The sequence below is a fragment of the Prosopis cineraria genome, unplaced genomic scaffold (assembly GCF_029017545.1).
Source record: "Prosopis cineraria cultivar Desert tree isolate PC_DT_omini unplaced genomic scaffold, ASM2901754v1 PC1738, whole genome shotgun sequence".
Lineage (NCBI taxonomy): Eukaryota > Viridiplantae > Streptophyta > Magnoliopsida > Fabales > Fabaceae > Prosopis > Prosopis cineraria.
Window position 1 is genome coordinate 1 of NW_026557063.1, and position 14058 is coordinate 14058.

A 14058-nucleotide genomic window follows, 5' to 3' on the forward strand; every position below is an offset into this window, starting at 1 on the left:
CTATAAGTAATAAAAAAGAGCATCCTTACATCTTTTATTAAGTTATTTAATAAGTATATTCAGGAGCATTGTTTTTATTCGAAAACATCAAAACAAAATATATTTAACCTATCATTTGCTTATTCAAAGAAATTGCCTCTGTTTGATGATAAATATTGATATCAATATATAGTTCTTAATATTTTCTTGATTTTAATATTCTTTATCTATTTTTATAAAAAAAATTTACTATTAATATGCAATGACAATATATGTATTTATATTGGTTGGTCAACATTAAATATTATACATTTACACTAACAATCATACTGGAGTTATTAGAAGTTGATGGGGTTAAATAGGTTCACCCTCCTCAATGCGGTTAGATCTAGTCAGGTAACTCCTTAGGGGTCATGTCCTAAGGAAACAAGTCCATGATGAGCAGATATAGGAATAATAGGAACAGATTTATTTTTTAAAATACTATGGTTTTAAAAAGTTAATTTGTTTTATCATTTCATACATCATACATTGAGTTTTTTAAGTTTTTTCAGCATAATTAATGTTTTTTCTTAGATAAATTTAGTTTCGTATTTTATACGAACCACTAATCCTAAATCAAGGATAACCTAAGAACTTGGCTGTCCATGTATCAGTAATGATGCGAGACAAATTGACAGTTCACCGGAGGAAAAGGCACTCATTGTCATTATCATCACATCACTATTTGCTTGATGCTGTAGGATCCAATTCCAAATGCCCACCTTGACCAAAACTGTCACGAACGGTCGCCGTCCGATCAAAACTCAAAACGGCACCTAAAGAAATAATACGATGCCCAGTGTCCCCGCAAGAGAAGTAATTGGAGGCGTACCTGAACCTGATTCGCTTCAAATCATTCCCTCCGCTCGGAAGTGATACAAAGGTGATTAATACGCCGGGCTCCACCTGCGCCACCCACTCCTTAGGTTCGTTCTCTTCGACAAACAGCACCACCGGCTCTACCCGCCGTCCGCTGGAAGAGTTCGGCGTTCCCTCCCCACTCGAAATCCCCTTCAGTCTCGCTTCCATCTCCTTCCCCCATGCCCTCGTCGTTGTCGAGCTTGAACTCGCTGTTCTCCGGTAGGACCATCGGAACCGATCCGACTCCACATCTGACTCATTACTTCCCCGGAATCGATTCTGTGTCTGTGGTCCGGTGCAGGGGGCGCAATGCTTGTAAGCTCCAGATGCCTTCAACGCCATATCCTTGAGCTAAACGAAACATGGAGATTTGAATTTGATACTTCAATCTGACGAAGCTTCTAATCGGAACTACAGAAGAAGAATTAGGTACCTGAGAAGTGAGGGATTTGGCAGCTTGACTCTTAGCGGCGCTTGAGTTGGTAGAATCGGATTCATCGGGCTGATTCAGTGACTCATGCCCGAGTTTCTTCGGACGAGCTATGCACGTAAGCATTTCTGCTGCTCAATCAAGTTCGTCAATCCCTGCAAAATTTAACTCGTGGAAATAAAACTCAGATTTGAGTCTAGCCAATTACTATGGTTCCACATTGCGAAATCGTATGGAAGAAGTACCTCAAAATTGAAATAGAGCGAATTCTAAAAGCCTCGAGCCAGGACACCAATTGGAAGCCAATATGAGGATGAAATTAAAGAGGATCAGGTGCTTGGATAATGAACTCGCGAAAATCGAGGCTCCAGGAGCAGGCGACACGAGCTTCAAACTTCAATTACTAAAGCAAAGAATCTCTGGCAAAAAAAAAAAACATACTGCATATCAAAATAAAATTTAAAAAAAAAAAGTGGAGGGAGATCGACTTTTGAATAATTGGAGGCCAAGGAAAAGGCAAATGGAAAAGACAGAGGTACCATCTGGTCGGAGATCATGGCGGATTCTGATGGCAAATATGCTAAAATGCCTGGTGATGGCTTGAGACTGTAGTGTGAGAGCCTCGGTGAGTTGTTTCATTTTTCGTCTCAACGAACTGCGTGGCGTGTACTGTATTTCTTTTCCTTTTGTGTTACCCCTCACCGGAAGTTAACCGGTTATTGGACCTCCGCGAAGCCTTGGATGCTCGTTTGCCGAATGGTGAAGCAAGTGAAAGAGTAATTCTACCAATTATTGTGATTGGGCTTGGCCCATTGACTGTACCTATTGATCCAATTCAGGCCCAATACACCTTGAGTCTGAGCGGAGAGCCATCAATTAGGGACGAGCCCATAAGGCTGGTCTTTTTAGGCCTGAAAAAAACTGAGGATCAGGCCCCTATTTTAGTTTTTGAAAAAGTAAATCAAATTTAAAAGGACTCGAAAATAAAAAGCCAACCCTTTAAATCTTAATATATTTAAAAAAAAATCATAAAAAAGTAAAAAAGTAAAAAAAAAAGTAAGCAAGACACGCACCACATAAGCAAATTTCTCAACACTTGTCAAACTCCAAACATGCACGATGCGCATGACTAAATGAGTAAGCAAGATTAATTTCAAGTTCATCGTATCCTACTTCAAATATGTATTTTATGCAATATAAAAAATTCAACTGTTGCTTGATGCAAATAAGGTGAACGCTGATCTTGTCATTCAAGAGATAGCTACGAGAATGAAAGAGAGGTTTAACAAGTATTGGATTGATTATAGTGTCATCCTGCACTTGGTGTGATTTTTGATCCACGATGAAAATTTAATATGATACAATATTTTTACTTAAAGATTGACCCCATTACTTGCTATGAGAAGGTTGCAGACATCAAGAGCAAGTTAAATTTTATTTTTCATGAATATTTAAATATGAGGACATTATCTATTGGTGTGGGAGGTGAATCAAGTTTAAAAACTTCAACTGTTACAATAAATGTGCGTCTCACACTACAAGTGTTTCAACATCATCAACGACCACTTTTGATTATACATTTGATGTAAATTTTAAATACTTTATCAATTAATATTGTTTTACTTTATTAGTATTTAAGTTATATTTTTTTAATTTTTGGAAATTATAATGCAGGATTATCAAGATATTTTTATGAGTATAGATGATTTTTTTTAGACAAGTCTGAATTAGAGAATTATCTGGATGAACTAATACTTAAGCCTCATAACTGGAAAGATTTAGATGTATTGAATTGGCGGAGGAACAACCAACATCGATTTCTAATTCTTTCAAGAATGGCTGCTGATATTCTTAGTGTCTCAATCACTACTGTGACTAGTGAATCAACTTTTAGTATTGGTTCACGTGTTTTGACAAAGTATTGGAGTTCTCTTCTTTTAGATAATGTTGAGGTTTGTCTTCTTCTAGATAATGTTGAGGCTATCATTTATACTCGTAATTAGTTGCATGGTTTTGAGTTGAAGGCCAACTTATTATTATTTACTTACTTTGAATATTTTTGCATTTTTTAAATACCTTAAAATTATAATTTTGGTTTATTGTTTATTGCAAATAATGAGGATGAAGAAGGAAGATATGAAAAGCTTAATATATTTGTCATTCATGAGGATCCACAAGGAGAAGGATCAAATAATATTAATGTTGATGGTGATGAAAATCATCAAGATTTAGCTGATGATGCTACCAACATGTAATTGATGTCAGAGTTGATTTTGGAATTTTTTTTATCAGACTTAAAAATTTTGTTGTGTGAATTAATTTTTTTTTTATTTTCTTAGACTTAATGTGATGTGTAATAAATTTGTTAGAATTTTAAATATATTTTTTAAAATTTTTAAATTTAAAAATAAAAAAATAATTAGGGCCGAGGCCCTGAGTTCAGCCCTTCAGCCTTGAGGGCTAGGGCCAAATTGCTAAAAATAGAGCCTTGAGATATAATCAAGCTTAAAAGGTCAACCCGTTTAGGCCTTGGCTAAGCCTTAAAGGGCCAGCCTTTAGAGCTGGACTGGCTCTAATTGACCATCTAAGCGAACCTAAGCTTAATTGATATGTCTAAGAAACTCAATTTTAATCAAAAAAGTAGAATCAATTTATCTTGAAATTGTAAATTCAAATCCTGAAATATGTGAATTAATAAATATATCAAAGACATCTTTGAAGTATTCATGAGTTTGCTATTAATAATACCATAAGGTCATGTTTGTTTATTAGAACAAAAGGAATGGATTGTTTTAAAAAAATAAAGATAAAAATAAGAGAAAAAATTAATCATTTAGTCCCTGTAGTTTTAATCCAGTTATAATTCAATCCCTAAATTTTGACTCAGTTGTAAATCAATCTCTAAACTTTGTCTCTTGTAATTTAGTCTATGAAATTTCAACCTCTTAAATATTGGTCTTTATATTTAAAAAAATAAAATTATAAAAAATATTTTAAAATTTATTACTAATATCTTAAATTACTAATCATTTTAATATTTATAAATATTAAAAGTTTAAAATATTTTTAATTTTTATAATTTTATTTTTAAAAATATAGGGACCAATATTTAAGAGGTTAAAATTTCAAGGACTAAATTATAAGACGCAAAGTTCAGGGACTGTTTTATAACCGAGTCAAAATTTCAGGGACTGAGTTATAATTAGGTCAAAACTACAAGACTAAATGATTAGTTTTTTCAAAATAAGATAATCAAAAGAAATAGATGAAGTCATTCATAAATGGAGGGATAATTTAGTTTATGGGGTTAAAAATCATGATTCATGAGATTTTTAAGGGTGTGATGATTCTCACATTTTTTAATACATATTAATGAATTTTATTATGCTTAACATGGGGGAAATGGTGATTTAGTTTATTTTTGTCTCAATTTTTCAATCCTTTCCATTTTATTTTATTCTAGTAAGCAAACGCGACCTAAGTTTTCTAGGATGTTAGGTTATGGAATATAAAAAGTGTCTTAAAATTACTACTCACTTCATTTGTTATTATAGAATACTCCTTCCTTTTTTATTTATAAAAGAAAAAAACTACATTATACAGTTTAAAAAAATCGCTTAACTATATTAATTGTATCCAAAAATAAAAGAATAGGAGTACAATACTCTTCATTAATTGTATTAATCAAGCATTCATTAATTATTTCTTATGATTATAAATAATAAAATTATTGAGGATAATTTAAGAAGTTTGCAATAAATGTTTATTAAAAAATGTGATTTTATTTTAAAAGTAATATTTCTCCTATAAATAAAAAGAGAGGAAGTAGTTCTTGACTAACTCATGCATAAAGACCAATGCAATTGGTCAAAGTCCCTAAAACATTCTAATTTTTTCAAACAAATCATTCATTAGATACAGTTGTGTGTATGTGAATATTAAAACGAGGAGACAACATGGCTTGGTCATGCGTTGAGCAATAGCTTGACAGAGAGCTATATGGTTATAATTTTTTGGTAATAAATTATTGGTATTTGAAAATCATATTAGACACTGACTTTAAATTCTAAAGTTTAAACAAAAGGTAATTCCTTCAAAGGTAAATTCAAATGCATCCTTTTTATGAGGACTAGCATCTATTGATATGATTATTACAATTTATGCATATACTTTTGGATAGTGATGACTCATTAATAATTAATAAATATACAATATCCTGGAAACCTAGAGCCGACAACAATAAATGAAATTTCACGTGTTGATTAATATCCAAAGAAGCAGTGGGAGCAACATGATGGAAACTTGAGTGGCGTGCACTAAAGCATCAGAAACTGGACTAGGTGACGGAGATGGGGAAAATGCCCCAAACGGCATTACGGGATCTAAATTTATTGATGGCCAAGGCGACGCTGCATTGTAAGTCTGATTCGCTGCATAAAATTGATAATTACACTGTCAGTTCAGAAATTCTGAAACCTCTTGATGGTTTGCTTTTCATGGTCAGAAACTTACCGGGGCACCTCAGATAAGAAGATTCCGACACGCTGCAAAACGATCAACGCAGGCTCCAATATTGTTAGAAGTTCGTCTCCAAGACATACAATTTATAAAATTCATATTCCACGCGTCGTTTTGTCTTATATTCTTGCCATATGATATGCCAACGTGATTCAGAGGGGTTCCAATGCCCTACTTTTTAATATCATTTGCAATGCTGTGACTTCTTATTATATAAAATAAAAAATATTTTAATATTTTATTGTAATAAAATGAAGTTTTTTAATACTTTTTTACGATTTTTTAAATTGTGCAGTTTTGATTTAAAAAAATTATAAAAAATGCAAAACTACACTGTTTCATCACAGCAATATATCAAAATGTTTTTTTATTTTAATTTTAAGTACTCCCTTTGTTAAAAAATATAAAGCATTTTCTTAAGTTAGATATTAAATATATAAAATATTTTTAATTTTTTAATATATAATTAATGAGTTTTCTTTAAAAATATCCTTCATGAATAAACTACTTAACCCTTCACCTCTAAATAAGACACCTTGTTAAATAAAGACATATATGAAAAGATTGTGTTCATTTAAACACAATTAACTAACTCAGTTTGTACATAATTTGATTAAAAATATCATATATAATTTTTAAGATAAGAATTAGAATTCAATGATTAAAAGAAAAACAAGAGAAAAATAACTGAGAAGTCGAGATCGTGTAATAAATGAGAGGAGTGGTGCATTAGAGATCCCAAATTGGATATTGTATGTGAGCGTATTATTAAGAACGTACCTTCTTAGAATCTTACCACCTCTGTGGCCACGATAGACACACTGGGTGACATTGCAGCCAGATTTGAAATAAGTGACATGTTGGTCTCCAATTACAAGATTGGAATCTTTGCACTGTAAATTGAAGCAGGGAGCTTCCAGACCAGATGGATAACATTGCAGCCTGAATACGTTCCCCAAGAGAGATAGGGTTAATTAATCATGATTAAACAGAACTTGCAAACGTACACATAAATTTCTATGTTGTAATATTGTAATATATATATATATATATATAATGTATCACCTGAGATCGATGGGGCCACAAGAGCATTTGATGCAGTCTGTGGCAGTAAGAGCATATGAGCCATTTGGGACGATGAGACTCTCGTTGTACCAATTCAGGCTTGCTGATGAACAAGCTGCAAATATATGTGCAAACCACAGTACAAGCATACACCATGTATCATATATGAATATTGGTTCTTATCATCAACATCTATGTTACTTGTATTGTATATGTGCATTACTCTGACGAAAAATTAACCAAAAATTGGAATTTTGTCGCCCAATTATAAAGATTCCTGTGTTGCAGTTATTGATTATTTGTTGATTCTTTATGGTCTCAACAATCAAGTATCAGTTTATGGATTCCACTCATTTTCGTTGGAAAAATTTGAACCTCAATTGAATGATAAAATTGCTATTTTCTTTCATTTACTGAAGACACTCCACGTGTATTGATTTGAGTTTAAAATGAGTTATATTATTTATCATTGACTAAAGTATACTTTTAATCCTCTAATTTTATATAAATTTTAATTTGATTCTTTAATTTTATCAAGTATTTTTTTTAATCATCTAATCCTAATATCATTAGTTTGGAATGATTATTTTTTATGTTAATCATTATTGTTTTGAAAAAACTAAACTTATCATGTTAACATTTGAAAACATTTTGTCAACATTTAAAAGTTTAATATAAAAATTTGTTAGGGTAAAACTAATAGTGTCAAAGTTAAAGAATTAAAAAAAACTTTATAAAATTAAAATATTAAAATAAAATGTTATGTAAAATTAAATGATTAAATATATGCTTTAACTTTTATCATTTATCTCTTGGCCAGATGAATGAAAATTGAACATGGACCCAATAATTTTGGGCCTCAGCATCCAGGCGAATTGACAAGGAGACTCGTAACTTGGGTCATGGGTGCGTTGGGCTTGGTGAGGCATCGATTACTGACCCAGAAAGTGGGCTTCAACCAAAAATGGACCAGGTGCCTTTTGACCAAGATGTCAACAATGACATGGAGGAATGGCCAAAAATTTTATTTTTTATAAACTGGCGAAAAATATTGTTTTTAATAAACGGCTGAAAAATATTTTAATATTTGATCAGCCATGAGCCCATGACAAGGAAAGGGCAAAGCCGAAAGCAGCGAGCATTAAATTAAATTCTAAAAAAAAAAACAGAGACAGAGAGAACGCAGCGAGCATTAAAAGCGAACAAAATAGTATGAATTACTGTTTCCAAACCCTGACCAATCTGAAAGATTTGACCGTTGCCTGTAGAAAAAAATATCTGATTGAACCGGCTTCCATTTTGACCCAGGGTAATTCTTGTAGGCCCAAAAGAAAACCCAAGAACCGGAGCCATTGAACCGTTTTGACTCATTTTTGATATATGTGCATATATTATTTTTATTTAATTATTATATTGTGGTTAAACTATGAAACCTGATCCACGGATGTTTTTAATTTATTATTCCATTCGGTTCTTATAATAAAAAATAGGGAAAATAAATCAAGACTCATGCTGCAAAGAGGCCAGGTACCAACAAAATGAAGACAAAGTGCAAATATTACTGTACCAACCTGCAATGGGAATAGCTATTATATCTCCCGGTTCGACCGCGTCCTGACTCAGTCCATTGATTGCCTCCAAATCCGACACTGTCGTTTTCGAACCCGACGCTATACTCCTCAAGCTCTCCCCCTCGCTCACCGCATACGACATATACACCGTCGTTTCGCCATTCCTCACGTTATTGAAGCACGTACACGGCAACGGAATCACCAACTTCCCTCCGTTCGTCAAACGATTCGTCGCATTGATGCTGTTCACGCTCGCTATCTGGTCCGCGCTCACCAGCCGGCCGAATCCCTCCGATATGTTCTCCAGTGTGTCCGATGCCTGCACGGTGTAGATTGTGGACATAGATCTCCGGATTCCGTCGACACAAGGGCACGAGATGGGGATCTTCACGATGGATTTGGATCTGATGATCTGATCGGCGAGTTTCTGTGACATCGGGAAGACGGAGTTGGCGGCGAGGATGTCGGAGACATTGACCTGAAAGCGCGAGGCGATTTCGGATAGCTTGGAGTCCCAGGGTAGGACGAAGGAGAGGAGGGAAAAGCAGGAGTCTGAGGAGACGCATGGTTCGATGATGGATTTGGTTTGGACGAGGCAGACAACGCTGAAGAGCGCGAGGCCCAATGGAAACTGGGTATGGCTCTTCATCATGTTTGTTTGTTTGGCGAGAACGTGAAGGAAAAGAGGTCACGGTGAGTGTGTGATGATTGTTCTTAATTCGTAAGTAAATTTTGGGGAGACTGGATAGGTAGATGTGCACATGGAGATGGTGTTGAATTTTTGGAAGCTTGTGCAGACAGAATGTTTCTGGTTTGAAGAGACGATGAGTGATGATATAGCATGCAAGAATGGGATTCTGGTAGCGAGTAATTGCTAGCAACCTACCAGTCATTTAAGATGAGGTAGATTATAGAACCTGCATTTACATAAAGAATTTAAACCAGCCACATTACAAGACAAGGAACTGTAACTGTTGTTTATCAAGGACAAACAAATTAAAACTCCCACTTTGGCAATCATACACTAGACTGATTTTCAACTTGAACATTCATATATTTTCTCAGTCGAAAATTTTGAATTCAGTGAAGGCTAATATATTATTGACTGTATAGTTTTCATTTGCTAGATAAGATTAGATAATGGTCTGAAAATAATTGACTGTAGTTCATCAGGGGGGAAAAGGACAAAAACCCCATGTTAGAAATCATATAGTTGACTGATTTTCAAGATGAATGAATAAACTGGTTTTCAAGTTGGACATTCGTTGATTTCCTCAGTTGAAAAGTTTGATTTGCAGGCCTATACCATTTGTACGATTTTTCTTAGTCGCAGAGTTAAGATATATAACAATCTGTTGAACAATTTTACATTCCAATTTAGATAAGAGGTCATATAGTATCTAGTCTGCATTTTTCACATTTGCAGACTTGAATGTAGAGAATGTATTTGGATAAAAAATAAAAGTATATGTATACCAAAAAAAAACAATAAAAAGGTAAATGAGTGTAAGCACGTTATGTGAACTCCACACAATTATACTTTCTGGTGTTGAACTTATTCAAATATATTAATAAATAATTAGGCGAATTCCAATTTATATAATAATATGATTCAATATATATCTTAATATAAATGTGGTTAACAATTCAGAGTGTAAAATATGGAATTTTATTGAGATTTATGATGAAAAAGATTTAGTACAAAATTATATATATATATATATATATATGAAATAATTAATGTCGAACCGTATCTCGAATAGTATTATTTTCAATAGAAGAATACATGTATCTAATTAAAAAAAATCAACATCAATATAAAATACAAAACCTATAATAAACTATTCTATTTATATATGTAAATAATACACATAGTTTCGCATTTCATGATCTTATTTAATAAAAGATAGCAATGATGGTTTAAGGCCAAAGGCACTGGGAAGATTTAGATGGTTACCTTTTAATTTATAACTATAATTATGTTTTATATTTATTGAAATAAAAATTTATTAATTTCTTTACTAAATATTTTATCATCAATTATAATAGTGCAAATTTAATTTGAATAGTTCAATTTAATTTTAAAATATTTATGTATTGACTATCTAGATGTATTTTGTACAGTCTAGATTTGATATTAAATTTTTTTATAATTTTTATATTTTTTTATTTTGATAAATATAATATTAAAAATTTAAATATATAATCTTTTAACTATAGTTTTTTTTACAAAATTACAAGTTAAAAGTTTTAAATTTGAAATGTATAGAATACATATAGATAATCAATACATAAAAATATAAAAATTTTAATATTAAATTGGATCCTCTAAATTAAATATAGACTAAATTAGTCATGAAAAGATTTATTAAAAATTTTTTATAACTTTTATTTTAAAAATATAATTATTTAAATCTGAACCATCTAAATTTTTAATTTAGATGGTTCAAATATCATCATCCTAGTGAGCACCATGGTAAAAGGGGAAAAAAGGAAATAAAAGACAAGGCAAGAGAATTAGAGAAATGAAACGGCAGAGCATTATCAAGCGTGAAGGAAAATCAGAGAAATAAGAAATGATCTACGTGAGCAAGGACGAAGCATGTGAAATCTGATTAATGTGTAGAGAATTACATTAGAAGTTAAGGTAAAGAATCACTAAATTTTGCATAATGAATTCTCACATAAGCCCTCAAGTTTGTGTCCGTGGTTGTTATTAGAAAGATGGGTCCCAATCGTGATGGGGCATTCGACGATGGTGTCGATGTTGGCATTGGTGATAGTGACAGTATTGGTGCTGGTGCGATATCAGAAGTCTACATAAGTTGAGCATGGAGAAGTACTTTTCGTTAATAGATGATGCGGTGAAAATGGTTGAAGAAACTAAGAAAAGATTTGTGCATGAGGACTTAAAATTAGATAAAGGTGCAAAGTTAGATGATTCGAGTCAAAGAAAAGGATTAGGAAGTGAGGGGAATGACAAGGAAGTATTTGACAAGGACCATGAGTTTGAGAAAGAATTTGAGAAGTGGTTGAATCTTATCTAAGTTGGTATAAGAAGCATGAGAAACAATTGGAAAAGACTAATAGAAACGTAAAATATTCACTTGTTGACATTTAGAATCCAAAGATAAGTATAAGACAGAATCATTTGATTAATGAGGATAAGGATGAAGATGAAGATAGTAGAGCTAAAGAGGAGGCACTCAGAGGTGAGTCAACTAGTGAAGATAACACTAGTAAAGATAATGAATACTTTAGGCACTTAGGATTAGATGGAGACAGTCATAGTGAGGACAACAATAGTGAAGAGGAGGAAATGGGAGATGAGATGGGCCCAGGCAATGAAGATGGGCTTGCAGTTAAAGTCAGAGGGAGAATGCCCATAATTGGAGATGGTTTCTGCAATGGTTTTAGACCTCCCTTGAATTATGTAGAGGCCTTCTGCTAGTGAGGACTTGCGACCAAAAAAGGCTAGTAAATCTATTAACCAAACACCTCCTCTACTATCCACTCATGCACTCTCCCAACAAGACCAAACTAAGAGCAACCAAGGTACTCAATAGTCTATCAACCACAGGCCTCCCCTACCATCCACTCCTACAATTGACACCAATGTACCACTCTAGACACTTTACAACAGAGGAATTTATCGACTAAGGACTGAGGTTGGCATAGGATTCGATTTGATGAAGTCACAGGAAGGACAATTTATAATGTAAGTTTAATTTATAGCTTTGTAGTAATTGATTGACATTTCCTCATAGATTCTATACAATAACACACATTACAATTTACATATGCAGTCTAGAATGCCATCTAAGATGGTACTTGAAGAGGGCACAGTTGAGGAGTATATGCATTAAAATGCAGATCCAAAAATGAGGTTCCCAATCCCCAAAAAGAGTCATCTACAAAGAGAGAAGCAAACACTGGCCAATAGACCAATTAGGAGTGCATCAAGAGGTTTAGATATAAATGTTGATCAACCCTCAAACTTCCATTCAAACCACCTGGTTTAAGATGATAGGGAAATCTTAGTGTTAGTGGCTCCCACCTTGAAAGTCAAAGGTAAATGATGGATAGACAGGAAAGATCAAAGAGAAAAGAGACTATCATTTAGTTTGTGTTAGGCCAACCTTTTAATTTGCCATAATTTCTTCTATGATTTGTATGTAGCCATTATGTATATGACAAACTTTAATGTTGGCACCATTATTTTGTATTTTGTATGGAGTCATCATTCATATTTTGTATGCTGCCATTCTAACGTGGCAAAGTGATTTAGCTGTGTTCTCATTATAGACTTGAGTATGTTATAACTTCATAACTATATTAATTAATGTTATTGTCCTATTAGCCAACCTTTAAAGGTTTATAGTTCATTATTACATTTTGATAGTAATTTATTAAAGTTCATTTTAGTTATTCAACCTTCATAGATACATAAAAAATACAAGTACATAGAAACATGACTAGATATGCCATCTTCAAAAATGCATAAAACACAATTTTTCTTACAAAATTTCAAAAATTCAATGGTCTCAAACAAAAGCATAAAGGGTTCATATGACTATTACAAAAATAAAATACATTTTCATAAAATATAATACATTTTCATAAACAAAGGAACAACTAAATATGACCCAAGGAACAACTATGACAATATTAAAATTTCTATTGCCATCTTTAGCTTCTTCATCTCATCCAACCCACGTATAATACCATCAATCTTTTCTTCCTTCTCTCTTTGTCCACACAGCCTTTTATTCTCTTCAATCAACCTCTCAATATGACCTAAAAGCACAAGAATAACCTGCTTCGACTTTTCCTCCATTTTATTGTCTAGCCATGAGAAAAAATGACATCTACCCTGACATTCATCTTTGACACTCAGTGCCCAAACCACACAAACTTAAATCAAGAGAGATTAGTGCTAAGGCATATTTAGCTGTAGTTTTTACACTCAAAAACCTTTTTCCAAGGTTGTTCTTAGTCCATAATGTCTACCTCGGTGCAATTTTTCCACAAAAGCAATACCTCAGTAGGCGTAGGTAGTTTATATATCCAGCTCCTCGACTCTTGAATGCGACCATCCTTTGACTGATACCAGACAAAGAACATGAAGAATCGCCCACCAAACTTGCTCATGACATTGTACTCATCGAGAAGCACTTCATACTTGATCTCAAATGGAGACAAATGCAAAAAATGGTCCATAGTTTGCTTCAATGTTTGTTCAACTTAAATACCTTGATACTCCTCGTTTCTTCTTTCTTCTTTTCCCAGACAAACTTGACTGCACAAACAATCAACACAATTTGACTAAACATCAGGGTAGCAATATAATGATTCTTTGATTTTAAGGGGTATAAATGACTTATAGTTAAATTTAAAGTCATTTGCAATCTTTCATATACACTTCAAGGACGTTTTTTATCTTTAACTATGTGCATGTGTGTGTACATACTTACATATGTGCGTGTGTGTTTGTGCATGCGCATTTTTATTTTTAAAATTTATATTATTATCTCCTTAAGTAAAGTTTTATCTTTATTATTATTCTTTTTGTTCAAAAATATAAAATATTTT

At 32.9% G+C, this 14058-nt stretch overlaps 2 protein-coding genes across 3 annotated transcripts; both read right to left on the reverse strand.

Moving 5' to 3' along the window:
• Nucleotides 1–621: 621 nt before the first annotated feature.
• On the reverse strand, nt 622–2081 carry LOC129300761 (protein Brevis radix-like 4). Of its 2 annotated transcripts, XM_054939348.1 has the most exons (5): nt 1852–2081; nt 1558–1731; nt 1316–1467; nt 854–1233; nt 658–754 (listed from the first exon to the last, which is right to left on the reverse strand). In XM_054939348.1, exons 3-5 carry the CDS (start codon nt 1436–1438, stop codon nt 703–705), a joined length of 555 nt encoding a protein of 184 aa, XP_054795323.1. In that variant the 5' UTR covers nt 1439–1467; nt 1558–1731; nt 1852–2081; the 3' UTR covers nt 658–702. The 2 variants fall into 2 exon arrangements, with proteins under 2 accessions (XP_054795322.1, XP_054795323.1); XM_054939347.1 differs by having other exon boundaries at nt 622–1233.
• Nucleotides 2082–5479: 3398 nt separating this feature from the next.
• LOC129300764 (lysM domain-containing GPI-anchored protein 1-like) lies at nt 5480–9336 on the reverse strand. The gene is made up of 5 exons (XM_054939350.1): nt 8467–9336; nt 6896–7010; nt 6611–6772; nt 5825–5856; nt 5480–5742 (listed from the first exon to the last, which is right to left on the reverse strand). The coding sequence occupies exons 1-5, from the start codon at nt 9116–9118 to the stop codon at nt 5564–5566; spliced, it is 1140 nt and encodes a 379-aa protein (XP_054795325.1). The 5' UTR covers nt 9119–9336; the 3' UTR covers nt 5480–5563.
• Nucleotides 9337–14058: the final 4722 nt, after the last annotated feature.